Source organism: Chiroxiphia lanceolata, chromosome 12 (assembly GCF_009829145.1).
Source record: "Chiroxiphia lanceolata isolate bChiLan1 chromosome 12, bChiLan1.pri, whole genome shotgun sequence".
Lineage (NCBI taxonomy): Eukaryota > Metazoa > Chordata > Aves > Passeriformes > Pipridae > Chiroxiphia > Chiroxiphia lanceolata.
In genome coordinates, this window is record NC_045648.1 from 8,874,941 (window position 1) to 8,900,794 (window position 25,854).

General features: G+C 42.6%; 1 protein-coding gene across 2 annotated transcripts in view; it reads left to right on the forward strand.

Moving 5' to 3' along the window:
- Positions 1-24,525, forward strand: part of LOC116793051 (cell surface hyaluronidase-like) — a 50,287-nt gene extending 25,762 nt beyond the window's left edge. The window contains exons 16-22 of one of the 2 annotated variants that reach the window (XM_032700602.1): positions 3,825-4,033; positions 14,908-15,084; positions 16,889-17,102; positions 17,870-17,971; positions 20,140-20,300; positions 21,551-21,660; positions 23,768-24,525. In XM_032700602.1, coding sequence (XP_032556493.1) covers positions 3,825-4,033; positions 14,908-15,084; positions 16,889-17,102; positions 17,870-17,971; positions 20,140-20,300; positions 21,551-21,660; positions 23,768-23,988 — 1,194 coding nt within the window. In that variant the 3' untranslated portion in view covers positions 23,989-24,525. The remainder of the gene's footprint in view (positions 1-3,824; positions 4,034-14,907; positions 15,085-16,888; positions 17,103-17,869; positions 17,972-20,139; positions 20,301-21,550; positions 21,661-23,767) is intronic. The other variant, XM_032700604.1, reaches the window with a different exon arrangement.
- The last annotated feature ends 1,329 nt before the right edge of the window (positions 24,526-25,854 follow it).

Below are 25,854 nucleotides of genomic sequence, written 5' to 3' on the forward strand. Positions count from 1 at the left end.
TTGGCAGTATGTGCTATTTTCTTTTATAAGCTTAAGAAGGTGTTAGACAGTCATAAGAGACTGCCACATAGCCAAATTAGTGTCAGCTTTGAATTAACAAAAAATTGATGCCTTGCAATTCTAAAACACCTTAGGAAATGCTGTTGATTTTGCACCAGTTCACTTAGTCACTACTAAACTGCAGTTGGCTGAAATAGAAATTTTTCCATTTTTGTTAACTCTGTTCTTTCAGTGAATGTTTGCAATTGCACTGATCCTGCACCTCCATGGTTTTGTGGACTGGGTATCTCTGTGGCTGCTTTTGGTACTGATGCTCCTAAATGTACAGCAAGCAAAAGATGTAGAACGTAGGGAGTGGGGCTTTTCTAACCACAAGGAGTCCATACAGTCCCAGGGTATCTGTGGTGCTTGAGGATTATCAGAACCTCACAGACTGTGAAGAAAGAAAAGCCTGTGAGATGGTGTCTGTTTTCAGCTTATGGTATCTGTTTCTGGACAAAGATGTCCAGTTTTGATCTCTAATGTACACCAATTGAAACTCAAAGTAGTTTTCCTGGTGTCAGTGACACCCCACTTGTCTTAGAGAAAGCAAGCTACGTTTTTTAATTTCTGCAAAAAAGAATTTTTAAAGTATTTACTTGGAAATTTTGTCAACAAAAGGTTTCTCCCTAAGAAATTAACCTTTTTTTGAACAATCAGTCAACCAGAAAGGAGAGCTGGTTTTGAGCTTCTCATTATTAAGGTGTTTCTCCCCAGCTTGATAACTGACAGCACCACAGAACAAAAGCAAGGGTAAAGAAACTAGAAAGCAAGAAAACGTTTTCTCAGAAACCAAGGCTGTCAGTTCCAGTACTTTGCATGTTGCTTATCTCCATACTCAGTATCCAGTTGAATAGCAGATTCCTCTGAATTGTAAAGAACTTATCTTCTCAGTTTCACAATCTACTCGGGAAAATTGCCGTATAAGCACAGGGAAATCTGACACATCTCTTTAGCATGAAGTGTTAAGCAGCTAAAATAACAACTATGTCCATTAAACCATCTAGGCAAGTAGGAGGTTCACATTTTATAACATTTTAACCAGCTTTTCTTCTTCTATTACATTAAGTTGTCACCACTTCTCATATTGTAAAATCTCTTTATGACCCACTTTCTTTTAAAGATTTTGATGGAGTCAACCGAAAATCATGGAGATGCTGCTAAGGAGGATGGATTTTCGTTCTAGAAAGTGGATGGATTTTTCATTCCAGGGTCCTGTTGACTTAGTGATGCTCCCTGTGGGCAAAACAGTCTCTTCACACAGAATCTGGATTGATTAATCAGGGCATTTACCTGCTGGGACCTCCTTTAGTGAGAAACATTTTGCAAGATCCACCAGATACACTGTTGTATCCCCATGGGACTGGAAATCACACCCCCAGTGGCTGGCAGTGCTGGAAGGCAGTCACTCAGTGGCCACTGGTGGTGACTGCAGGAGACCAGTCACTTTACAAATGTTTCTATAACACATATGTGACATTTTTCCTTGTTCTGGTAATTACTGTTTCATTCTCAAAACAGCTGTCACCATTACCCTAATGTCAGACCTGTGACTTGGTGCCTAGGCCTCTGGAGGAAAATGTTATCAACAAATCTGTGACATGCTTTCCTCATCATCTTACTGAAGCATTTTGCTAACTCTTCCTGCCCTTTTTTGGACTCATTAACCATAGTAGCAAGCAGCTTAGGCCATGCATACCTTGTTGTCTTTTTTTTCCCCCCTCTTTACACAAATAGCTTAAATTACATAGGAATCTTTTGTTCTTGGTAGTCTGTAATTTAGGAAACTTTGGGGATCATTGAATGCACCTCATTCTTTTCTTGGTTTATTCTATCATTGGTCCATTTAATTTTGTAGTAAGTTAATTCCAGCTGTTCTTTGTTAGAAAATGCTGTTTTGATTGAGATAAATGAATACACTGATGGGATTTCAGATCTGACCCCCTGCTCTGATCTCAGTATTTCCTCATCCTGATGCAGCCAAATGAGATTGAAATATGGTTCATTGTATTGCATGTTACTGACTTTCCAATTGTGGTTTGCATATGAATGCAAAATAGGTTTTTCTTCTTGGTCTCATAGATTAAAAAAAATCTTTTATCGGACTGTACAAATAATTTATTCTTCCTTGATCCATCAAGAATGAACAAATGGGCTGTGCCCAGAGATTTGTTTGGAGTGAATTACTTGATCAATACTTTCAGCCATCAGGAAAAATTTATGTTAAGGTCATTCTGGGATCCACTTTAATCTTTGAGGGCCTGCAGATATCACGCAGGATTGCTTCTCATCATTAACATGTAATGGTGTGAAAGGAGGAATGGATTGAACAGCCAAGAAACATTTACAACCACTTTTGGATTGCTTCTTTGACATGAGACCCAAATTTTTAACTTGAGCATTCAGCATGAGGCTTCTGAATTCAGGGTTGAGACAAAGGGTAGGCAAAGATGGCCTGTCTTTTGGAGGTCCTGAGGAGCTCAAACTCAACATCAGGAACAGGCACAACCACGGAGTCCTTCTGAGCATGAAACTGGAACTGGGAGCTGAACTCCACAGAATCCCCAACTAAAATAAGCCCACATATAGACCAGTGAGAGATAGTCTGGTTTTGCAGAGCTTTTGGTTTGTGCAGAAAAGAGGAAGAGAAGCAGATGTGGAGATGTGAGGGCCCTGCATTGCAAGGCAGATACCCTGATAGATGGAGTCATGATCTCTCTGCTAGTCTTGGCTGCGCTTGTATCCTCGTGGAATTAAAATCTGATAAGAAACTACTGCCTCCATTTAGATTTACCTCAAAGACACAAATGGAGTTTAAAAATAATTTTGATGGATGTATGCTTATGTGGAAGCTTAGACATTCCTGAGCTACCATGGATTTTTGTGTTGGATGTTTTAAGTTCTTGATGCAAAGAGTGTTATTCTACGCTGCGGGAGAGTGAGCAGCAGGATTATAGGTGTCCTCATCTGTCCTCAGTGCATCTGAAACCCTTCAGGGAATATGACAAGCTGCCTGCTACAGCCTTGTGTGCAGAGACAGATTTGTATGACTGGCTGTGCATCCTACTTTTGCAATGGAATTTCACATGGCAGAAAGCAGGGGAACATCATGCGTCAGCCTTAAAACTAATGTTTGCCACATGAACTGGCCTTCATTTGAGTGATGGCAGGGCAGAAAAAGCATGCAGCTGGAGTGTGGTTTTGTAATTGTTGTGTAGAGTTGAGCTACAGGTCAGAGGCATCTGTTGGTCTGTGCACAGAAGAGCTTTGCTGAAATCTGTGGAATATGGTATTTAATCTATAAGGTCATATAGTCAGGCCACTGATTTTTAGCCCCCAGAATTTCAGCCTAGTCTGCTACTTGAGAGTGAAGATGTGGATTCCATTAGATACCTGGACCTAATCCAAAACCCATTGAAATAATTTCAGCTTTCTGTATTTTCAATGGAATAAGCCTGTTTTCAAAGTACAGTTATTTGAATTCATAAAAAAGAGTTACTCTGCAATACTTCCGTGATTACCCTTCTCCCTAAAGATTTTGAATAGTGAACATTTTTATGGCACTGTACAATTCATATCTCACTTCATGGTGTCCCCACAGATGGCTGCAGATGCTATTTCTGGTGTACCTTTTTATTTGAACTGGAAATGTTTCAGTGACTTTCCAAATGCTCTGAACTCTTCATTGGCAAAAGCCATTTACAGGCACCGATGATCAAACGCACATGTTACGGCTGTGCCTGCTGGTTTAATGGATGTGTTTGTCATTTTCCTTTCACCCTCAGCTTTATATCCAGGCCAGACACCCCGAGAACCTGACCTTGTCCATTGCCAGAGCAGCCTACCCTTCCCGTCCCGTGAGGCTGAAGGGTGTGAACAGAGGAGCACCGTACCAGCAGTACCAGCCTGTCGTCATGCTCGAGCAGGATTATGTCATCCAGTGGGATGGCAGAGCACCTGAGGACGTTATCCTGTACCCCATCAACTTCAACAGGTACTGCCCTGTGCTGTTTTCAAAAGGTCTGGAGCTTTATCATTTTTCCAGGTTATTTACAAGTGACCTTTCAAAGGTCTCAGCAGGCTCTGAGAGTGTGGAAGCAAGGTGTTAAAGGTTGGCACTTACTGATGCAGGGAGATGCTTCTGCTTTCACTTTATTCCAGCTTTTTTTGATGTGCAGAGATGTTTCTCTTTCCAGAAAGTTTTGAAATAGAATCCAAATAAGTCCTGGCCTGCTGTCCCTGAAATCCCTCCAGAAGAACTCTGGCTCTGGTTCATTTGTTTGTACTGGTTGCTGCACACATAATTTATCTCCCATATATATAAAGTGCAGAAATATATCAGAATGTGCTTAAAACTTTACATCTTCTGTAATCCAAACAGCGTTGGAATCACTGTTTCTTTTTAACTAAAATTTTAAAATGTTAGGTTTCAGCACAGCAAAATTGCAGACTGTGCTGTGTTTATTTCCCATGTTTTCTTCTAGCATTATATAAAGACAGGGTATATCCATTTTAGACGCTACTTTTGTCCCTTGCAATCTGTTTCACTTTGCATAACTTAAGTTATGGTTTTTAGTACTGTTCTTACTTCAGTGAAATTTCTTGTGCTTTGCACTGGTACCAGTGTTAGGAGAGAGTCCTGCAACCCAGTCAGCTTAGCAGTGACGTGCATTGCCATGGTCTGCACAGAGGAGATGCTGCAAGGGATGAGCACCACAAGAAAGCCTGACCATCACCTTGGGTTCTGCAGTTTGTGTGAGTCCTTGGTTATTGGCAAAAACACACTACAGTAAAAGAGAGAGGTTTGTAAATGAAACCTTACATGATTACACACAACAGAGGCTCGGGTTTCCAAAGCAGGTTTTAGATAGTTGGAATGAAAGAAGGCAGAGGCACTGAGGGCGTGAAGCAGCACGTACTGCTGGTGAACCTGGAAGGTTCCCAAGTCCCTCCAGTATTATCCACCAAACCCCACACCCATCCGCTGCTCCTTCAGCAGAGTCTCCCTGCTGCGGTTTTAGCGTAGGATGGTTTTGGCAAAAACTTGAGTTCTATTTGGTTCCTCTGAACCTTGGAGCTGAGAAAACCTGGGGGAAAAATACTGTCCTTAGTTCCCAATACGAAGCCCTGTGGGAATGCACCTGAGAAGGGCAGTGTTTCCTCTTTATACATGCCCATTCCAGCAAGTGACATCCAGCTGGTCCTCTTGATTTAAAGATGTAGTAGCTGCAGGGCCATAGCTGAGTCTCTAGATGATTGGTGTTTGGACACTCCTGTCACAGGGGAACTACTAGAATTAAATCAGTGTTTTCTGTATTAATATATCTTTGTGTACTTTAAGGAAGAGGAAAACCCATTAGTCACTCACGGACAAGCTGAGCTTTGCAATTATTATCTGTCCTAAAATGGTGAGCTATTTCCTTGCAATTACAGAGCTAAATCTTCTGACAAGTAACTGGTTGCTCTGTCACTGTGCCAATCCATACTTACCAAAGCTTTGGCCCAGAGTCTTCAGACACAGATTTAAATTTGAAGGCAGCACTGAGTCTCTGGTCGATCTCAGCTTGAATTTTAGCTCTTGTTCAAGCAGCAACTTTAACTACATTTTACTATTGAAAACCACAATGTGGTTGTGGTTCCCTTTGTCTTGTTTGAAACCAGTTATTTGAACTGGGCAAAGGTTTGTAGAGTTTTCTGATCCAGAAATAGTTGGCAAGGTATCTGTTTTGAAGAATTATAAACAAGAAGTATACTGTAACAAAGGAAAACCACAGTTTTACTTCATTTCATTTAGAGCATCTTGCTAAGAAATAATTGGGAACGAATTGTGTGGCTGCTCTGTCTACACCTCAACTATGCTGGATGCTCACTAATGTGAGACTTCAGGCTGATGCAACAGTGAAATGTCCAGACTGCATGGAAAAACATGGAGAAAATAGATTCCTGTGGAAGAGTAAAGGAATTGAAGCAAAAAAGAGGCTTTAGGAGTTTGAAGGAAAACAAGTGTCTGCCTAAGCAGTTCTTGACTTTTACTGCCTTTAGTAAAAGTCTATGACTTTTACTAAGCATTGTATTTTAATCATTTCTGGAGTAGAAGAAATCTTGGATTGTGGAACCCAGAGTAATCAGAGATAAAAAAACCAGGGAAATTATTTTACCTGTCCCAAGTGGCTTTATGTTTTGTTTGTTTTTTTAAAATTCATAATACTGAATAATATCCCAAAAATGAACTCTTAATATCATAACATCTGTGCCAAATATGATGCAAACCAAATCATGTTTGATGAACTTTAATAGCAATATTCTAGAATTAATAATTTCAGACAAAACCTGAGTGAACAGTTAAACTATTTTCAGTCTGGTCACTGTAAGATGATGGATGGCTGTATCTGGGATGCTGCCTTTGCAGATAGGCAGCCCTCGTGCTTCTGGAGTGATTTGCTCTGTGTTGGCTAAAGGAAGGTCAGAGGGGAAATAAGGAATTTGACAGGGAGATGTGTACCAGGATTGGGATTTCTGTGCAGGTCAGGCACAGCACTAATGTTGAATACTTGCATGATTAACACTTTCCCTGCCCCTGAGCCACTGTAGAAAGACCCAATAGAAGTCATGCCAGTCTGTTGGAAGACTGGAACGCCCAGATTCCTGGGGTGGGCAGGAGCTGGTGGGGATGAATTCACATGACTCAGCTGAAATTGGCAGCTGTGAGCTGCAAATCTTGTCCAGTGAGTTCAGAGGCACCACTCGGGTGGATTTGCTCAGCAGAGGAGGACACCACCTAGAGCAGTCACCCAGCAGATCTTTTTCTTGTGCTTTCTAACCTCTTTCTTTCTATCTTGCTGCAGTACTTGTGTCTTCCTTGCACTGATTCAAACCATGTTTAGAGTAATCCTTCAATTTCTTTGCTTCCATCAAAATATGTGGCTAAACCATCAGAATTGCTGTGTCTCCACTCGCTGCCCTGTGGCGCAAAGGGGCTTTTTGGCGCCTGCCGGTGTCGTTCCCAGGGAGGGATGGACTGGTTTGCATTTGTCAGGGTAGCTGTGTCTCTCCTTGGCTTGATGGGCAAACATAAAGCCACGGTGGAGACCCACAGGCTCTGTTTTCAGGCTGCTGGGGAACATTGCTGGCTCAGCAGAAATGCCTGTTTATGCTATGGACAGGGTTGTCTGTCTAATGGCTGGGAGTCTCCCTGTGAGGATGAGAACATGGATGGGTATTGATGCTTCTGGAAAGAGGCAGTGCAAGACAAGTAACTTCTAAATGTTCTGGCAAGTGAACAGAGGGAGAGCACAGGCTGGAATTTTAATGACTAGGAATGAAGTGTGCTCCAGAATCAGCCCAGATCTGTTGAGGGTGTTTTTCAGGGCAGAAAGTGTGTGCAAAACCTTCATGAACCTTCAGACCACTTCTCCATGGGTTTTGTCTCTTTGTTGGAGTGGTTTTCACCTTTTCTGCCCCCTCAGAGCTGTTTGTATTTTTGCTGCTTCACAGAAGTATGAGAGTTGTCTGTAAGACTGAGTTAAGGGCTTTCCTCAAAATTATTATCCTGAAGAACAAAGGTCCACAGAGAACATTAAGCTTGTTATAAGACAGGGGAGAGGCTGGTAAGTCAGGAGAAGAGGATGGAAAACATAATTTGGTTGCAAGTAAGTGCCTTCTTTCAGGAGCTGGAGAACAGTACAAAGATTGTCACTTCATACATTAATCAAAGTCAGAAATGAAGTCCTTCAATTTAATGACTCGGGCTTTGTGCCTGTGCAAATTTTCTAATCACAGAAGAAGCGAAGGTAAATACTATTATCAAAGGCACAGGGCTGTTCCATAAGTCAGCCAGGCTTCTTTGTGCTATCAGCACATCTAAAGATAAGAATGAAATCTCCTCAAAGCACATATCTGAAGTATAGTGTAATACGTTGTGTTGTTGGAGTGGCCAGAAAGCAGTGGCAGCTAGATTAAGCATTCCTTGCTCTTACTGAGGATAGAGAAATACCTCTATACTTGGTCTGCTAAGGCTCAGAGGGAAGGGTTTTCCCTTGTTAGGGCTCTCTGCCATGGTTTGACAGGGAGAATTCAGGGAAATGTGAGCAGTTAATAGTATAAAGAGGGTGGGTTTTTTAGGTGGATTGCCAAAGTCTTGCAAGAGGGGGCTTTTCTTTGGACTGCACCTCTCCTGCCAGATGCTGGCTCCAAAGACAGTGCTTAGCAGGATTTCTCAGGCTCTCTCCATAGGTACCCTCTGAGCTTTGTCTGGAGGGGCACAGTGAGGCTCATCATATTGGTGTTCTTTGGTGCCTTGATGCAAAAAAATAAAAAAGGCAGGGAAAGCCCAAATTTCTTTTCAACAACAAGCAAAATGGCAGATATCCATGTGTGTGCCCAGGCATGTGTTCAGCCTTTCCCCTGCTGTGGTGTTTGTGCAGGGATGGGCACAGGTTCACTGCTCAACTCCTGTATTTGCTAGGCTGAAGACCTGTGCTTGGGCTTGTTATCTTATTCACCAGTGAATAATCTTAATTGTCTGAAAATTCAAGAGCCCAGAATGAGCTTGTGCCTAAATTTTTCATTAAAAATACTGTACCCTTTTGACCTTGAGTGGTACAAAGCCTCCAGGATGCTGCAATGCATCCAAAGGTGGAGATTTCAGTGCAAGGAAACTTACACAGCCCAAGTCTGCACTGAGACTCTGGGGGACTCATTATATTTGTATTTGCCAAGGTTGTGTAGGTAGTTTTTTTCCTATGGCTTATTATTCAATGCCAGTCTGATTCATACTTTCAGCTACTTGTCATTTTTGTGATTAAATTCCTTAGTGGTGATAAGGTCTGGAGAAAAACAAAGATAACAAGACAAGGCTAGAATGTGCTTGTGGCAGTCTTGCCCAGTTTAGGGATATTTCCTAAATTGTTTCTTTTTCAGATTAGCTTGAAATGAGCTTTTCCTCTTGCTTCCCAGATTGATAAATGCACAGGAAGGCATAATTGGTATTTCAAAGTGGAGCTAACTGTTTAAGGCTGTGAATGCTTTCTTGTTCTTGTACGTGCATGAGTTCTGACCTGGACCCCCCAGATCTGGATGGAATACAAGTAACACCAGCACTATTTCCAATAATAATAAGTAAAGTGCTACTTGGGTTTCGTAGCCTGCCCCTCCTGATAACATCTATAATTCAGAGTTAATCATCCACACAACACAGAAGTCAGCAGATATATTTAAATTCCCTTCTGTCTATTTAAATCTCCTAAATTATCCACAGATCAACCCGTGGATGAAAGCCACAGGGTATTTTTTTTTTTTTTTAATTGGAAAGAAGCTAAAACATTTGCCAGAACACCAGGTTGCAGATTGCAGCATTTAGTAGAGTTGGGCAGGAGCGAGTGCTGATGTTGCCATGTTCCAGCAATGCTAAAGTCCCCAAAGCCTTTGCCTCCCCACCTGCTCCCTTGCTGCCCTCTGTCCTCTGCAGCCGGGATTAACGGGGAGACATGTCCTTCCTGAGCTGATCATTTTACAGCATGAATTAGAGCAATCTGAGCATCAGACAGTCCTTAGATGGCTGTGACAAACCAGGCTGCTTGTCCCTTTGAAACCCAGCATTGGAAACCTGAGGGTTTTTCCTCATTTTCACCTTTCTCATGGCCCATGGATTGGGGCTTGGGGGTCCTGAAGGAGCCTCTCCTGACCTGACATGTATCCAAGGCACAGCAGTGAAAATACAAAGTATGCAGAGATAGAGTACTTGGGAAGACATTAAGAAGATAGAAATTGAATTGGGATGTGATTCTTCCATGAAAACATGCAGGGTGGGAAAAAAGATGAAAAGATTATGTACTGTATTTAAATGCAGGAAGTTTTTATTTTTACTTGAATACATTTGTCTGCAAGCCAAATGCTGTCTGAGTCAGACCCTGGTTTCATGAGGATCAGCAGAACTGTACCTCAGGGCAGGATCCCTCCTGTAATTTGTTGAGCTTCACAAAAGCAAAAATCGTTCTTTTTGCCCAAGGAGATGTGGATAAAACAAAAAGTTTTAATTTATATTAAGATATTATATTTTTAATGGCATTTCCTAAATAGCAACATTTAGTAAAGGCATTTAAATCCCAATACACACAAATTTGGTTAGCTAAACACATACCTAACTTGTTACTATACCTGCAACAGTCCTTCAGAAGAGTCTATCCTTAACAACAAGGCCCTGAAAAAATTGGCTGGATGTTCACCCAATAGCCACGTTTGTCATCGCAGGGGGGTTGGGGTGTGTTTAATGGACTTGACTTGAAGAGAAGCTGAGGTTGGGAGAAATGTTTTGAGGGAAAAAACAGTTGTGTCCTGACTGAGAGCAAGGAGCATTGACCTCCTCTGATTTATTCTTGGGATGGGTTGGAGGCTCAATGGTGGCTACGCTTTTTTTTTCCCTTTGAAGTTTAAAATTCAGCCTGTGAGAGACAAACTTACCAAAGGAGTACATGGGGATTTCTGCTTTGTTCCCATATTATGAACAGGGAAGTTTTAAATTCCCAGTTCTCTCACTCCCTTTGAAAGTTCAGCTCACATAGATGTTGACCAAAATGTCAGAGGGGTTGTTTTTAAATAGGAGTAATAACAGTTGGGGGAGACCAACTCATTGGATAGAACTCTCTTGTTTTTTCAAACCCAAGGAAAAAAAAATGTAATTTTTAGTTGTACTCTATGGCATTCCCTCATTAGCTTACCCCAGCTTTTCATCAGTGAGATCAGGATTTGGACCTTGCACTTCCATGGTCATCAGCTACGTGACACACCATGTCAATAAACATGGTGGGACTGTTTTCTAGAATAATATTCATCAGCTTAGAGATTCCCTTTGCTAAAATGCAGCCAGGATTGACATCCAGCATAACCAGAAACGCCAGCACTAGATGATACCCATTTGCCCAGGACTCACACTCCATCCAGGGCAGCCAATATTGTGAATTGCTCACAGTGTTGAACAAGTGTTATTTATCCTCTCACAGGCAGTAAGAGCCGCAGACATGCACTTTTTCTATGTTTACTCCAGCCAAATCTCATCTCCAAGTTACATGACTCACTTTATATCCCACCACTGACAAAGGTCTCCCCTCCTTTGCCTGTTTGATCATGTTTCTCTGAGTGTCTTTGCTTTTGAGAGTTTGGGGTTGAACTGGGGGGGATGTTCTGAGGGTTGTAAATGAGGTATGTGTGTGTGTACGTGCAGATCTGTATCTACCACATGTCCAAGAACAGGAAACCTCTTGCCTGCTTTTTTGCCTTTCCCTTGTCCTTTTTATGCTTTTGCTTATCCCAGGAAGCCTGCTCATTGCCAAAACATATGAATACTTTTTTAGCACTTTATCTGATGTTTTTGCTTCACCTGAAAGAGCCAGAACTGCAAATGCCCAAATCCTGGTGAAAAAAGAGCCATTTCCAAAAGAAAATAAGCAGGCTAAAGACATTGGTAAAAATGCATGAAGTGCACTGTGGAGATTGTTGAATGACAGTGACAGAGGGGCAGAAGTGTCAGGTTTTATACATGCCAGTGTCGGTAGATTCTCAAAAAAACTAATCTTTGAAACTGTTAGGACCTACTAAGGTCTTTTTACTAGTGTATATTTAGTTTTTCTTCTTCAAATGCCAATTTTATTTTTGTTTTTCGCAAAAACATGAAAAAAAGAAAAATGTTGGCCTGATTAAGAACAAGAATAAAAAAAGAAAGAAGAATTTTACTTATTTATAAAATGAAATTAACTTTTTCACTAGAAAAGCTTGAGGACACAATCACTTAGCTTTGGCGTGCAAGTATCCTAAATAACTCAAGTTAATTTTCTGCACATATTGTGTAGAAAATAGTATGACCTTCATTTAAACTGGAAAGTCAGACTTTCTGCCTGAGAATATTTCAATTTGTTTCTCTTACAAGAAATTCCTAGAATGAAAGTTGAAGACTCAAAAAAAAAAGAGTCCTCTGTATTGCTACATTGGCATTTTGTTTATCAAAGTCTGACTTCTACCCTTGTGTTTCAAGTGAGATTTCCCCCTTTGTTTGTGCTGGTCTTTAAGCGCAAGAGCACCCAAAGCTACACACGCTCCCCCAGCCTTCAGGCAGAAATTACTTTGAATTCATAATTCGGGATCTACTATGAATTCAGCGTTTTCATTCCCTGCCAGTGCTGTGTGTGTCCCCAAGCCTCTGAGCATCTGTGACATTGTCAGCTCATGTGCTGGTACTGAGAGCAGCAAAACCAGGACTTACCTACAGCATATTTAGGCTGGCTCAAATTTTTCTCATTCTACCTACAAATATTCACCCCAGAGTAGCAGCTGGTAAATAATATAGAATATAGAGATTGAAGTAGAGAAATAAAACAGAACCCACAGTTATTGACCACCCCGAAAAAGAGGAAGGTTTCCTGTACTTCAGCCTAGCCAGGAGGGCCTTGGTGGTCAGTGCAGTGGCTGAGGAAGATATACACACACATCTGTTTTACTTTGGACTCAACGTCCAGGATGTCCCATGCCTGATTACTGCTTTGCCTGAGGCTGCATTTCTCCCTCAGTTTTGGCAATGCCATCTAACCCCCATCCAGTGCCCAGCTCAAAGGCAGAGTCACAGGGACTGTGCTATGCACAGAGACAGCAGCTATGCTGACATCTCTTGCTTTGATTTCCTGGAGGTGCTGGAGCCCAGCTCAGCCACACAGCCAGGTATTTTGGAGGCTTTATGGTGGGTTTTGTACAAGCTGAAGAAACAGTCTGAAGTGCAGAACTAAATAGGAAGCTGTTATAATACCGCTAAATTAAAGAGAAAATAACCACCTTATTCCTTCCTATATGTACATAGAGTATAACTTCTAATGCCTTCCCTTCTCACATCTCCTCCCAAGCCCTCTGTTGTGGGAATGTACTAATTTCCATCTCTTCCTCCACAAATTCCAAAGTAGGTGCTTTTCATTTGATCTTTTCAGTCCTGTGTAATTTATTTCAGTACTTCACTCAGCCTGCTCATGTGCACACCAGACTGTGGCACTCCTATTCCCAAATGCCCCAGCAACTCAAGACAGTCACAGCTGTAGATTTTTCATGCCTTTTTTTCCCCCCTTTCACCCTCCAGTTTCCTTTTCTAATGCCTTTCTCATTCCCTGGGGAGGTGGTAATCAGTGTAGCACAGCACCAAAGCTGGTTCCCAGCATCTGGGGGAGTGACCAGCTCTTTTTGTGATGGTGACTTCAGGGGATGAAATGTGCTAACACAGTGCAAAACACCCTTATGAAACAGCCAAATGTCTTGGGACTCCATCCTAAAAATACTACACAAATATGGCTTTGGTACATTTCTTTCATTTCCTCTAGTCAGAGACCAGATCATCTGAAAATATATCCGTTTTCAAGCTGTCCTGTGTTATGACACAGCTGGAGTTGGTTAAAATCTAGAGGGCAGTATCTGGCTTAAGCTGATGGGTCTTTGTGTGGCTTTGATTTATTATCCTAGAACAGCCCGTCCCCTCTTCCGTCCTGTAGATAGCTTTGTTTTGTTTTAATGAAAAAAACAGAACAAGGCTGAAATAGCTTTGTTTTATTGCTCTCCATGTGTAAAGCAAAGTAGAGGTCTAGGCATGAAGATTCCCAGATTTTACCAAATTGAAGTGGTTTCCCCCCATTTATTGCTCTGTAGTCAGGGACGGGTGGTGGGTCACTTCAGGGAAGCCTTTGGAGAAATTTTTACTTCCTGAGGTGTGCAGGATGCAGAGAGACAGACAATGAAGGTGATGTTTGTCTTTTTCTAAGCCAAATTTGTATTTTCACGTTTTAACCAGGAAGTTAAAAAAATACATTTAAATCCTCGATGGTTTTGGTGGCATAAGGAAAGCAAACTATGGTACTGGTTCAGGAGTCCTGGTGTTACAGGCTGAGCCACTTCAGAGGGGAGGAAGGAGGGGAAAAAAAGCTAATTATCTTGGTATTCAGTTTTTCTTTTTAAGTGTAAACTTCTTGTGGCTTTCTGCTTTGTACAGCACAAGTGCATCTCACAGACAGGAAACAGTGTTGGGGTCTTTTGTGGAAGAGCCTTCCCATCAGTATCTGAATTACACTGTAGCTGCATCTTTGATTCTAAGTCTTGTACTAAAGGTTTCTAATTTGGATCTGTTTTTTCTCTGCAAGAGGGTGGCAGTCAGAACCACAGGATGAAGGAAAGCCACGGGGCCAATCTTTTTTGTAAATGTGTATGCCGAAATTGGGGTAAACAAGAGTTAAAAGGTGAATTAACTTCACCCTTAGTTACTCTAAACTGACATTGCAGAAAGAGCCACAGAGATGGAGATTTTAATGGAAACCATAATAATAAACTTTGCTGTAAAGTGGAGGAAGCAGGTCTCTTTAGACCGTGGCTCTGGTTCAAGTCAGAGATTACTTTCTAATTCCTGAATCTGTGCCCCTGGTGAAATGTCTGCTGGATGCTGGTTCCCTCTCCCACAGCAGCTCCGGATGGACTGAAACAAGCCCCGGCTGCCTCAGGAGACGTGAGTGGGATATGTGACTGGTTGTACCTCAGCCTTATGGGGCAAGGAAGAGAAAATATCTGATTTTAAGCCATCCTGGCACCTGTCTCAAAGTCCTCTGAGGTCAGCTGGGGTCCCTGCATCAGACCTTCATAATAAGCAGCCGTTGTTTCCAGACAAAGCAAAAAAAATTCTGATTTTCTTTGGCTTTGAGGATTTGTTGTGTTTTTTCAAAGGAAAAAGAGAACCTCAAAGGACATTTCTTTGTTTTCCCCTGAAGACTGTACTCTTGGCTGCAGACCATCTCTCTTGTGCTCAAGCCCTGAAGTGCATTTTTTCCCTTTCCCCCTGCCTGCCCTTTCTGCCGACAGAGGAGACTGGCTGCGTGTCGCCCTCTGCTATCCCAGGGAAGCCGTTTTCCAGGTGGTGGGAGACATCTACCAGCGCCGGACAGGGACAGTGCACAGTGTCCAGCACTACCTTGCTGCTCCTTCCATCGCTCTCAACAGAACTCGTGAGCGGCTCTTCTACTTCGACAGAGCATCAGGGTGAGCCCTGCTGTGCCCCTGGGTGGGTAGCAAGCCCTTGGGGTCTTTCTCTTACCAGCCCCAGTACCTCCTTTCTTCTTTCTCGTAGTTAAGATTCAGGTCTGCCCATCTTGCATGCTCTCTTCACTGATTTCAGGTCAAAATGGATTTCCAGGCTGGAGTACCTGGAGCAGGTCTATGTCTGCATCCAAGCAGTGATTTGCATTCCTGCTCACAGAATGGCTGATTTCTCGGCTGGACTGAGCACCTTGTGCATCCCTGCTACTTAGATCACTCCAGGTGTGGGCACAGTGTAAATATTTGTTTGAACTCATTGTACCCCAAAGGGCCATGAAAAAGAGCCCTTTTGCAACTGCTGTGGCTCCAACAGTGAGACAGTTTGGGAAGTTTTGACTTCTGCATATTCCCCTGAAGAGAGATTTCTAAAATAATCATGTTCTAAAAATCAGATTTTGTGAAAAAAGGAGAGCACCACAGCACATCTCTTATTTGGAAGGCGTGAAGATGGTTCTATAAATCTTGCACTATCTTTGAAAGGCTTTAGGACACCTTTGGTTAAAAAACATATTACGAAACTGTGTTTCTCAGTCAGCTAAAATTGGGGGAAAAAAAGTGTTTTGTGGTTTAACCACGAGTCCCATGATGCTTCACCTGACTAAGCAGCTACTTCAGGAATCAGTCCACAAATGCCAGATTTGAAAATAAGACGGGATATATTTATTCATTCAACCATAACACATGAGCAATCGAATCCCGGAAAGCCCTCCTTGCTAACCAGGCTCCTTGCTGATGGCCAGGTCTCTCTCATCACAGGAATTGTGAAACATCAATTCGCTAATTAATCCTCCTTAATAAAAAAAAAAAAAAAAAAAGTTGCCCAAAGTCTGTAAACAGGTTGTTTACTACTGACTAGCAGGGAAAATGGTCACACGTGTGGATCTGTGGGGGAAAGACCATGAGCTGCCAGCAGCCATCTGGTCCTGGCACATGCAGATTGATGGGTCTAACCTAACTAAATTCTGGCAGTATCAGCGTTTTGGTTCCCTGTTTAGTTCAGCAGTGATTTTTTTAGCCTGTCAGAGCACAGAAGTTATGGGATTGGCATTTTTCTTTTCCTGTTGTTGTTTTTTAGACTTTATTTCATAATGAGTGGGATGTTTCCCCTTCTTTTTTTAACCCCACATCCTTGGAAAGGAACCAAGCTTACTCATTCTTTCTTCCAGACAAAAAGAAACAAATATTTATTTTTAAAAGAAAGAGAATGAAAATTCCATGCAAAGCTCATGTATCTTTTTGATCCTGAAGCTGAACTGAGATGTTTATGTAATTTCTTCAGCTTGAATTGTAGCATGGAGAGGATTGAAAACATACTTGGAACAGCCAGAAATAAAAATGAACTCCAAAGGCCAGAAGGCTTGGCTGCCTTGGAGCTTCTGTCATGCATGCCTAGGGCTGAGCTCTGCCATGAAGTGAACTGAAGGGCCAATGCTCATAATTCCAAGCAAACCTGTCTCCTTCCATGCAACAGCCTAAGCACAGCTGCTGCTCCTTCTCTGGTGGGATGCCACCACACCCAGGAGCAGCAGGAGCGCTTGGGGCTGGAGGGGGGTCTGTCCCACATGCTGCTTGTGCGATGAAGGTTTGGGCATGGGGGCTGCAAGTGCTGCAGGATGAGAGGGCAGCTCGACCTACATCATTGCAGGACCCACTTGGCAATGGATGCGCAGATCCTGTCTCTGCTCAGCTTGTCCCTATTGTCCCTAAGCCCATGGGGGTTGTCTGATGCCTCTGCTCCCATTTGTAGGTACCTGTTTGTTCACCTGCAAGCCCATGAAGCTCGGGAAGGACACAGTTACTGCTCTCAGCAAGGCTGCGAACGTATCAAAATCACGGCGCACATGAGCCCGGGGGACTCCTGGAGCTGTGACCCAAACCCCTTCCCTGAGAGGCCAGTGGCTGCCCAGCACCCCGTGTCCCAGCACCCAGCTGGGCTGTGCAGGGCATGTGGAGCCCCACAGGTACCACCACGATGCATGAAACAGCCTCTGAGGTTGTGCACTGTATGTGAACCCACGCGTGGTCAATTTGTTCTGACAGCGTACAAGGAGAAGCCGTAGGGAATTCCCACATGTGAATCTGCCCAGCATCACGTAACCTACGTAAAGGGGAGGGGTTTGCTCTGAATTACTGCAGCTTTCTGTACTGTACTTCAAAGATTGCCTCAAAGAAAGTGCCCAACTGGAAGCATGTGGATGCACATTGATGGCACCTTTTTTCCCCTTTCTTTCTTTTAAACTTAAACAAAAGGACTCTTGGGAGGGCTTATTTTGAAGTAGCTTTGAATTCAGAAGTACAGCATTGCCGCTGTATTTCAAACTGGGAAGTAATTCTGTTTAATAGGAATAACTGAAAAATTAGAGCCAGCTTTTTTCTTTGTTTAGTGTAAATTTGTCCCACTCCAAATCCTGTAGAACTGTTTCAGACTCCTACAGACCTGCATTTGAGTTTATATTCAAGCAAAATATATGAAATCCATACTCAACTTTTAAACTCACTTAGTGGCAGAGTCACCATTGGAGGTCTATTCCAACCAGCATTCCCACGCTCCTTTGACAAATGCTGTCTTAATAATGAGCACTTAATTGTGAATCAGGATCACAATTTGAACAAAGGACTCTAAGTTTTGCAATCATGTATATACAAGCATGGATACCTGGTGTCATTTTGCTGATGAAAACCAGTTAGCAAGCCAACTTTTAAGGTTCTGTCTCTGGTGTAATTGCAGGTTGCCATCACCAGCACACCCTCAGTGGAGTATATAAGGATCCAGATCCAATCTCTCGGCAGGGCGGACACACAAAGCCACTTGACATCTGCATTCATTAAGGTATGTTGTGTTTTACTGCATTTGAAGTAGTGGTTAAACAGAGAAAACTTTATCTCCAAGGAAAACTACTGCAGAATCTTGCTGAGCCTTGGCAGAAGGAAATGGGAAGTTCCCCTGGAAGAGGCAAGTGCATTGTTCTCCCTTACAATTAACTCCATTAAAGTCACTGGGAGTTCCTATTCTATTCAGATGAGGATTTGAGCTTTTATGGGAAAAAAAGGCCTTTTATCACCTCAGAAGAAGAATTAACACCCCGTTCTAATGTAGAGGAGGGGGAGGAAAAAGCAGAAGTCATTGTTTACAAAGGATGTGGGGGAAAAAACAAGTTTGTTTTCCTGATTTTCTCTGCTGGCATTGCACTAAAAGATAAAAATAACTATATTTCACTATAGTTATTCATATTTCACAGCAGTTTGGAGCTGTCAGGTTGTCCCTGCATGTGCCTTATATGTCTGTCTAGACAGTGAAGGGTGATTGGAATCATTCTTGCAAGAACACTGTCCAGGCTTACATACCTGTGTGCTACTGAATTATAATTAATGCTAACAAATGCCAAGCAAAGCTGGTACAGCATCCTTAAGAAGTCTGAGCAGCCAAGGTTTCTTGCTAGTGCATTGGCTGCACCATCAAAAGTTTATTCAAAACCATTAGCAAGCACGTGTTCCTGGAGGCAGCACCTCACCCATGGTGAAGCACAGGCATCTCTGTGTGTGCAGCACTCATGGGACAGGTGTAGTATCCTCAAAGCTTCTTTTCTTAGGCTTTAATGCAAAGTGCTGTTTTCCTAAGGAGGTTTTATTTCTAACACATGTACTCCTAGCTGCAGTAAAGGCTGGGCTAGGCAAGTGGTAAAGATTACTGTCTAAAGGATGATTCTCACCCTAAATCTTAAAAGGTTTCAGAGAATTTGGAAATAAAGAAGTACATGCTTTGTTTTTGTTTTGCTGAATGAAGTGCAGAGGTCAGAATTGTTTTAAATTTCTGATCCAAGCTGCCCCATGGGCTGAGTTAGCCAGATGCGGTGTGCCCCATCCCAGTCCTGTGGGGCCATGGGGGCCCATGTGCTGGCTCCTCTGGGGGTCTGTAGCACGTGGATGTGGGACAGGACACACATCAGAGCTGTTTCTTTGGCAGAGGCTCACACTTGGGTCTGTTTGCAGTGGTGGCTGCTCTCTGCTGTGTGTGCACCCAGACTTTGTCACACTTCCCATGCTTAGGAGCATGAGACAGCCAGGACAGGCAAAAGATTTAGTCTGTCTTTGCTCCTCTTCACTTCCCCCTGGCCATCCATGGCCTGGAGATTCGTTTCCCTTACCCTTGACCCCCTGTTGCATTCAGCATCCCCTGACATCTTGCAGAAGCCACTTTTGGACACTTGGCTCCCTCATTCAGTCTGGCCCTATATTCCCTGAAGACATTCATGTCTCAGATTGATGGGATTCATCTGAGCTCCCTGATACCTGTGGGCTTTGGAATTCTGTGTGGATTGCAGCCTTGTGTATCCTGGGTTCAGCCTGACCTTGGTACACTGTTGCTCTCCTTGGTGGAGGTTGAGTTCTCTCAGGATTAGCTCTCCATCAGGACACCTTGAGAAGTGTAACTTGAGGAAGGAGCTCTTGCTTTAGGAAAGAAGAAGAGTAGGAGCCATTTCTGCTACAACTTCTTTGAGGCATTGATACAGCCCTACCAAGAAGGAATAGTTTGGTTTTGATATTTAAATTTTCAGAGAAAACAATAAAGTGTATGTGTTACTTCTATTCCCCCATCTGCTGTCTCAGCACCTCTCCCCTGCTCCGTGGTCAAATCCACTTTGCCAAGTGACAGTAATTTCCCCCACATGAAAGGAAACTGTATTAAGGCTGAACTAAGCATTTTACTCTCAGGATTCTTGGCTTCCCAAATGTATCTTCCTAATCCACAGAAGATGCTGATGACCTCATTTCTCATGTTTTTATACCCATTTTAGAACTAAGGGTTTTTCTTCCTCCTGCCACTGACCAACTATCCTTGATGTCACTTCATCTGTACTAGTGATACATTTAAAATTATAGCTATTTTTAAAATGTAGATATTTGCCTTGCTTGCAATTCCCTTATGGAGGAGCAGGATCATAGTCTGAGGCTCCCCAGCCTACCTCCATAAAACCTACCTCTGTTTTTTTATTACAGGTAAATGGCACAGTGTTCCTTCTCAATAGCAGTGGGATATTCTTCCTGGTGCTGGATGCATGTTCAGGAGCAGTCATGAGTAGGTGGCATTTGGACACAGTTGCCAGTGAAAACGCTGCCCGTGCAATAACTGATTACGTTCAAACATCCATAAAAGAGAGGTAAGTAAACTGCTGAGAGCCCAGTTCATGTAGCAACCTGTGGTTGACAGATAAAGAAAGGAAAACGACCTACTTTCATAACCAAATCTGTGCTCTGGAGAAATCTGGCACAGATTAAACATGTACAAATCCCAAATATCAGCCAGACAATAAGAGAAGCAGCATCTCTCTCTCAGAATTGTACAGATTAGAGCAGTCAGGAACAGGTTTTCTGGAAAACTGGTAATTTCTTCTAAATAATCCATTCATTTTCCATTATGGAGTAGATAAGGTCCTCGCAATGACACTTGCAATCCTGCACACTCATCCCAGTGCCCAGCCATTTCCTGGCAGCCAATGATTCAGTTTTCCATTTCAGAAACAAGTCTATTTCTATTTACTCTTACTGATTGTTTTTGCCTCTTGTGGCAGATGAAAATCATAGGTGTGCCAGATTTTCCAGTGGGACTTTTCTTGGGTAAGCCAGTGACTAGACCTGCCTGCCTGCTGGCTCTCCTACCTTGTGTGTGTCCTGGCAATGGTCTGGATCCCCTCTGTTTGTGTCTGTCCCACATTCCTTTTGGTTTTATGTGTTGCCACATAAACACGGAACAACAGATTGGTAGATAAGTTCTTGGCTGCTGGTAGAAGCAGGTCAAATAACCAGAAAACAGACTTTCAGTCCAAGACATTTCTGAGCAGTTTATGACCAACAATTTAAACACCACTGAGTTATTACATCTGTATTTATGCACATGAGTATGTACGTGTATCAGATGTGCATGAAGGGACATACATCCATGTGATGTCTGTACATTTGGTTTGTTTTTCTGGTAGGATGAGTATTTTGCAAGCCTAGGCATTCAGCTAAATGCAAACAGTTGTGCCTGTAATTCACTGCAGGTACAATTCACCAGGGGCTGAAAGCACATCTCCGAGGACCAAAGCAGGCTGAAGCCTGCCTGAAAATCAGAGCCCGGGTGTAGATGGTTTGAGTCTCACAGCAACTGAGTATCCCTCTCCCATAAGGGATGGATACACTCAGAGTCATTTGTTCTTGTGTTGATTCCACGTGAAGAACAGGTTTAATTTAGGAATATTTAAATGGAGGCTTAAACTTGTGAAAGCTTACATGTGATTGAAAGGGATTTAAACATGTTCTTAAAGTACATGTTCTTACGTACTTTTCTGAATTGGAGCTTAAAGGTCTTAAAGATTCTTAATGAAGCAATATTTTGCAATCATGCAGTAATTACTGTCCTTCTTTTCAGATCACTCGTTCTTGTGTGCTCTAGAAGTATCACAGACGTGGTGGGCAGCTCTGAAATGTCTGTTTTTACCAGGTTAGGTTCAGCAAAGCCTATTGTTTTCCATAAGGGAGGTAAATATATTTATTCCATTATGTTTCTTCTGCATTTTATTGCTTTTCACGTTTGTTTTGCTTTTAATTGGGTTGGGAAACACACCAGTAATTCTGGTGTTTCCCAATCAAAAATGTATATACATCTACACAGTGCTTATCAATATATTTCCTACCACAATATGCCAGTGTAACCTAGTAAAAACCTCTTGGCTTAGGGGTAGTGAGAAGTAGGATAGTTATTTCAGGGGTTTCACCCTACTTCATCCATCAGAAGTTGCATGCTGCAAATTTCTCATCCTAAAGAGAGCTTGTTTTCCTAACAAAACAAAACAAAACAAAAAAGAGAATCTTTTGATAAAGACTCCATCTCTAGAATTCTACTGCTTTGTGAGGAAAAAATATCATAACCTGAAAAGTTGATGAAAAAGAAAACAGCTTGCAGTGAAATAGGAACTATTTATTTTTTGGATAGAAGGAAGATGAAATCAACAGTTTGGGAAAGTCCTTATTACAATTTTACCTTGGATTGCTGCAAGAAATCCATTGGTAGCATTGGTCCAGGAAATTCATGCTGGCTTTCCTCCTGGAAAAGTGGGGGCTATTGAGTCCGGGTTTGGACGAATAATGTGAGTGATAAGGGAACAAGAAAACAGCCAGCCAGCTTGATTCAGGTTTCAGGACTTCACACAGAGATCAGATGGAAAATTAGCTGTATTTCCAGCTTCTTTTTTTTTCTCTGGAGTATGGGGATTTTTTTCCCTATTGCTTTACTGAAATTTCTATCAATTTCTGGTCAATGTTTCAAAGCTTATTGCTCTGACCATTCCAGGGGAGGACAGCCAATCTTTACAAGAACGGCAGTGATTTCACTTTGGTGCCTCTTTTGATTCCCAAGAAGCTGTTTCTTGTTTCATCCTTTGAAAAGAAAAATTTGAGGATTTTTTTTGGTTCTGTCCTGAAACTTCATTGTTTCATTCTTTCATCAAAGCCCTGAATACTTTTGAAAGGAATTTTTTTATTGAAAAGGGATCTTTTTTTCTTTGTTTTGCCAAACTTGGCCCCTTGAACCACCTGTGCCACTCGCTTGGCCGTTTTGGGAGCTTGGTTCAGCCTCCAGTCCTGACTGCTCCTAGGGCACAAAGAGCAGCAGGCAGGGCCAGCACCCCCCTGGGGACACGCTGGTTGGTGGCCACGTTCTTGCCCTGCCACCTCGGTGGGATACTGGCAGTGGGACTAAGCTGCTGCTGGCTGTTCACAAGCCACCCCTGTTTTGCTTTTCCTAAGGGCAAGGGTGTTCACCCATGTGTCTGCCCTGATTTCCAGTCTGGGTAATTATGTTCTGCTCCATGAGCTTCCTCCTGCTGGTTCAGGTATGTGCACTATTTGACTTCACAGCTCCAGGACTGCTCCTCAGTGGGGGGGTGGGCTGTGTTTCAGGGCAGGCTGGAGCATTTCTCCCAAGTGCACATTGTTTCTGCCAGGGATAATGCAAAAAACCCCTCTTGACCCCAGCAGGATCAGGATTTAGGGTCTTGTTTCCTGGTTTTGCAAAACCTTATTTAAATTAGAAGTGTTTACGGGAATAGTCTTGATCCAACCAGCTGCAAATAGCCTTGGGAATCTTTGCAATGAAAAGCATAATATAAACACCAGACATTATTATTAAAATGGAAGAATACATAATGCCTTTGTACTTTGGGACAGCAGAGGACCAGAGCAGAGTCGACACGGGGGATAGTTTAGGCGTAACAGGAAGAAATGATGTAAACTAATAAAAGAAGGATTCAAAGTGTCTAACCATTTTCAGGTAGTCAAATATGAAAAAAGTACCAGTGTTACTTAAAAACAAACAGTAAAACAATATTCCTGATAACTGACATCTGGGTACCTAGTTTAGCCTGTTGAAATATCTGCAGATTTGTGATGCAGCGAGATTACAGCTTCAGCGAGGCTCATTTCCTCTTTCATCACCCTTTCTCTCTCCTAAATGTTCCGTTGTATTAATCCAAGCAAAAAAAAAGAAGGACTAAAACGTTTCCATGATGTGTGGAGGGAGTCCATGCTGTGCTGCTGCTAAATGAACTGACACACCCAGAAGGTCACTCTCTTTGTGTCTGTTTTTCAGGGAGTTTTGCCATGCTTGGTTATAAAGGACAAGCCAAACCCTCCTGGATTAAAGTCCAAAATCATGCTGGTTATCAGAAAGCTGCTTCTCTACAGCATTATGTTCCTTTGAAGCTGAAAGAATATCAATGTCCAGCTAATGCTGATAAGTCACTAAGCTTTGCTTTTTCTCAGATTCGCTCAGAGCACATCCCTGCAAAGGCTGTGGCACCCCGGGGTTAGCACTGCTGGGGAGCACCAGCCAGGCAGAGCCCACCACCCTCACCAAAACCTGCTCCTGTCCTTATAAGGTTGTACCAAACCAATGGTGTTTACCTGTATATTTTATAATCAATAAATATATTCTCATCCTCTGTGGTAGAGATTTATTTGAAAATGCATCACAGTGCATCACAGGGCAGAACAGGAGCAGCCTGTGGGGGGAGAAGTGTTTCTATATATGTGATTTGGTATCAAAAGGTGAGTTTTAAAGGCAAGAGCCTGCTTTCTGGTAACACTGGGACTGGAAATGGAATTTGGTGTGGAAATTCTAGCAATATCCAGGGAAACAGATGAACTTCAGCAGAGGTAGGGAATTTCTCCCTTCAGTCCTGTTTTTGCTCCATTAATGTCTACTTTTAAAAAAACCAAAGTGTCCATCTGCCATGGCATCTTACATGAACTGAACAACATCTGCTTGGTCAGTGTGCAGTGATCTTACAACAGTGTCTTCTAACTGAACTGAATGCGTAGGGTGCAACAAGGAGTTATAAACGTGTTTCTGTCTGAAGCTAATGACTAGTGAAATTATGTTTGTCCAACTGATGTAAACATTTAATTAGAGACCTATGAAGTACATGCTGCTTAGGATAAAGTCTTGTGTTCCTTTCAGGCAATGCTTGTATTGACTTTCTGCTCCCATTGAGGACTGAGACACCACCAGCAGTAGTGGCTAATTCTCTTTGGTTTTTTATGTGCTGCTGGTTGAAGTCAAGACAAAACCAGAGCTTTATATGCAAAGTGAGAAACAACTCATGATCTCACGGACTACGGTTAAGCACACAGTTATCCCAAAATGGTGACAGACTCACTTTGGTTTAAACATGACGTTACTTGGTGACAGCAGTGAAGGGGCAGGTGATTTCAGACTATCCCTGTCTTCTTCTCAAGGCTTACTCAAACAGGTAGGTGTAACACCTTTGTAATTAATGTCCCGTTGTTTCTTTGGAATTTTCAGAAACGGCCAAACAAGTTGCTACAGGGAAAGGTTAGTGTTTTGTTGGCCAGACTTTTGCTCCCTGGTGAGTTAGTTGCTTTGGCATCCACACACTGGCCAGCTGATATTGTGCTCTGAGTGGGGACTGACTGCCTTGGCTGGGATGCTTGACTCCACCAGACACAAACTGCCCGTGGTCCTTGGACGTGAGGTGAGAGGACATCTGAAAGGTTTATGGGCAGAGAAGGAGATTGTGGCTCCATCCCTACACCAGGTAGGAGAGGTGCAGCTTGGGTTTGGCCAGGGGAGAGGTCATGGCTTGCTAGAAAGTGTGAGGAAATCATTGATACTGCTCCGTAAAGGTAAGATAAAGCGTGATGCACAGGACATCACGGGGATGAGGATTGGTACAATTGCCTGAGCATCTGGGACTGACCCTCTAAGGAGTTCCCTGAAGTCCTTTTGAGCTCCTATTGGTACCTAATTGTTATGATTTCTGAGGCTGTACAGGGGAAGAAAAGCAAGATGTTTTTGGCTCGTGAGCATAAGCCCAGCATTGGAACAAGTACTTACAGAGCAAGCATTTAGCTTCTTGGAGATTTATTTGATAATCTGTGACTTGTCCAGACCCTGGATCTCAATAAAACTTTGCAGAGTTCTAACCCCAGGCTGAGACTAAACAATTGGCAAAGGAAGAGCCTGGTGAAGGAAGGAGAGGAATGTGCCTAAACCTCTGAAAAATTTCTATTCCTCCTCCCGCCGCAGAAGGAGAGCAAATGGCAAATGTCCTGGAGAGGAAGGCGTGGAGTCGTGGCGAGCCAGATGCAAACAGTGAAGTACCACAAAAGCAAAAAGAAAAATATTTACATCCTGATGCAGTTATTTGGGTAGTT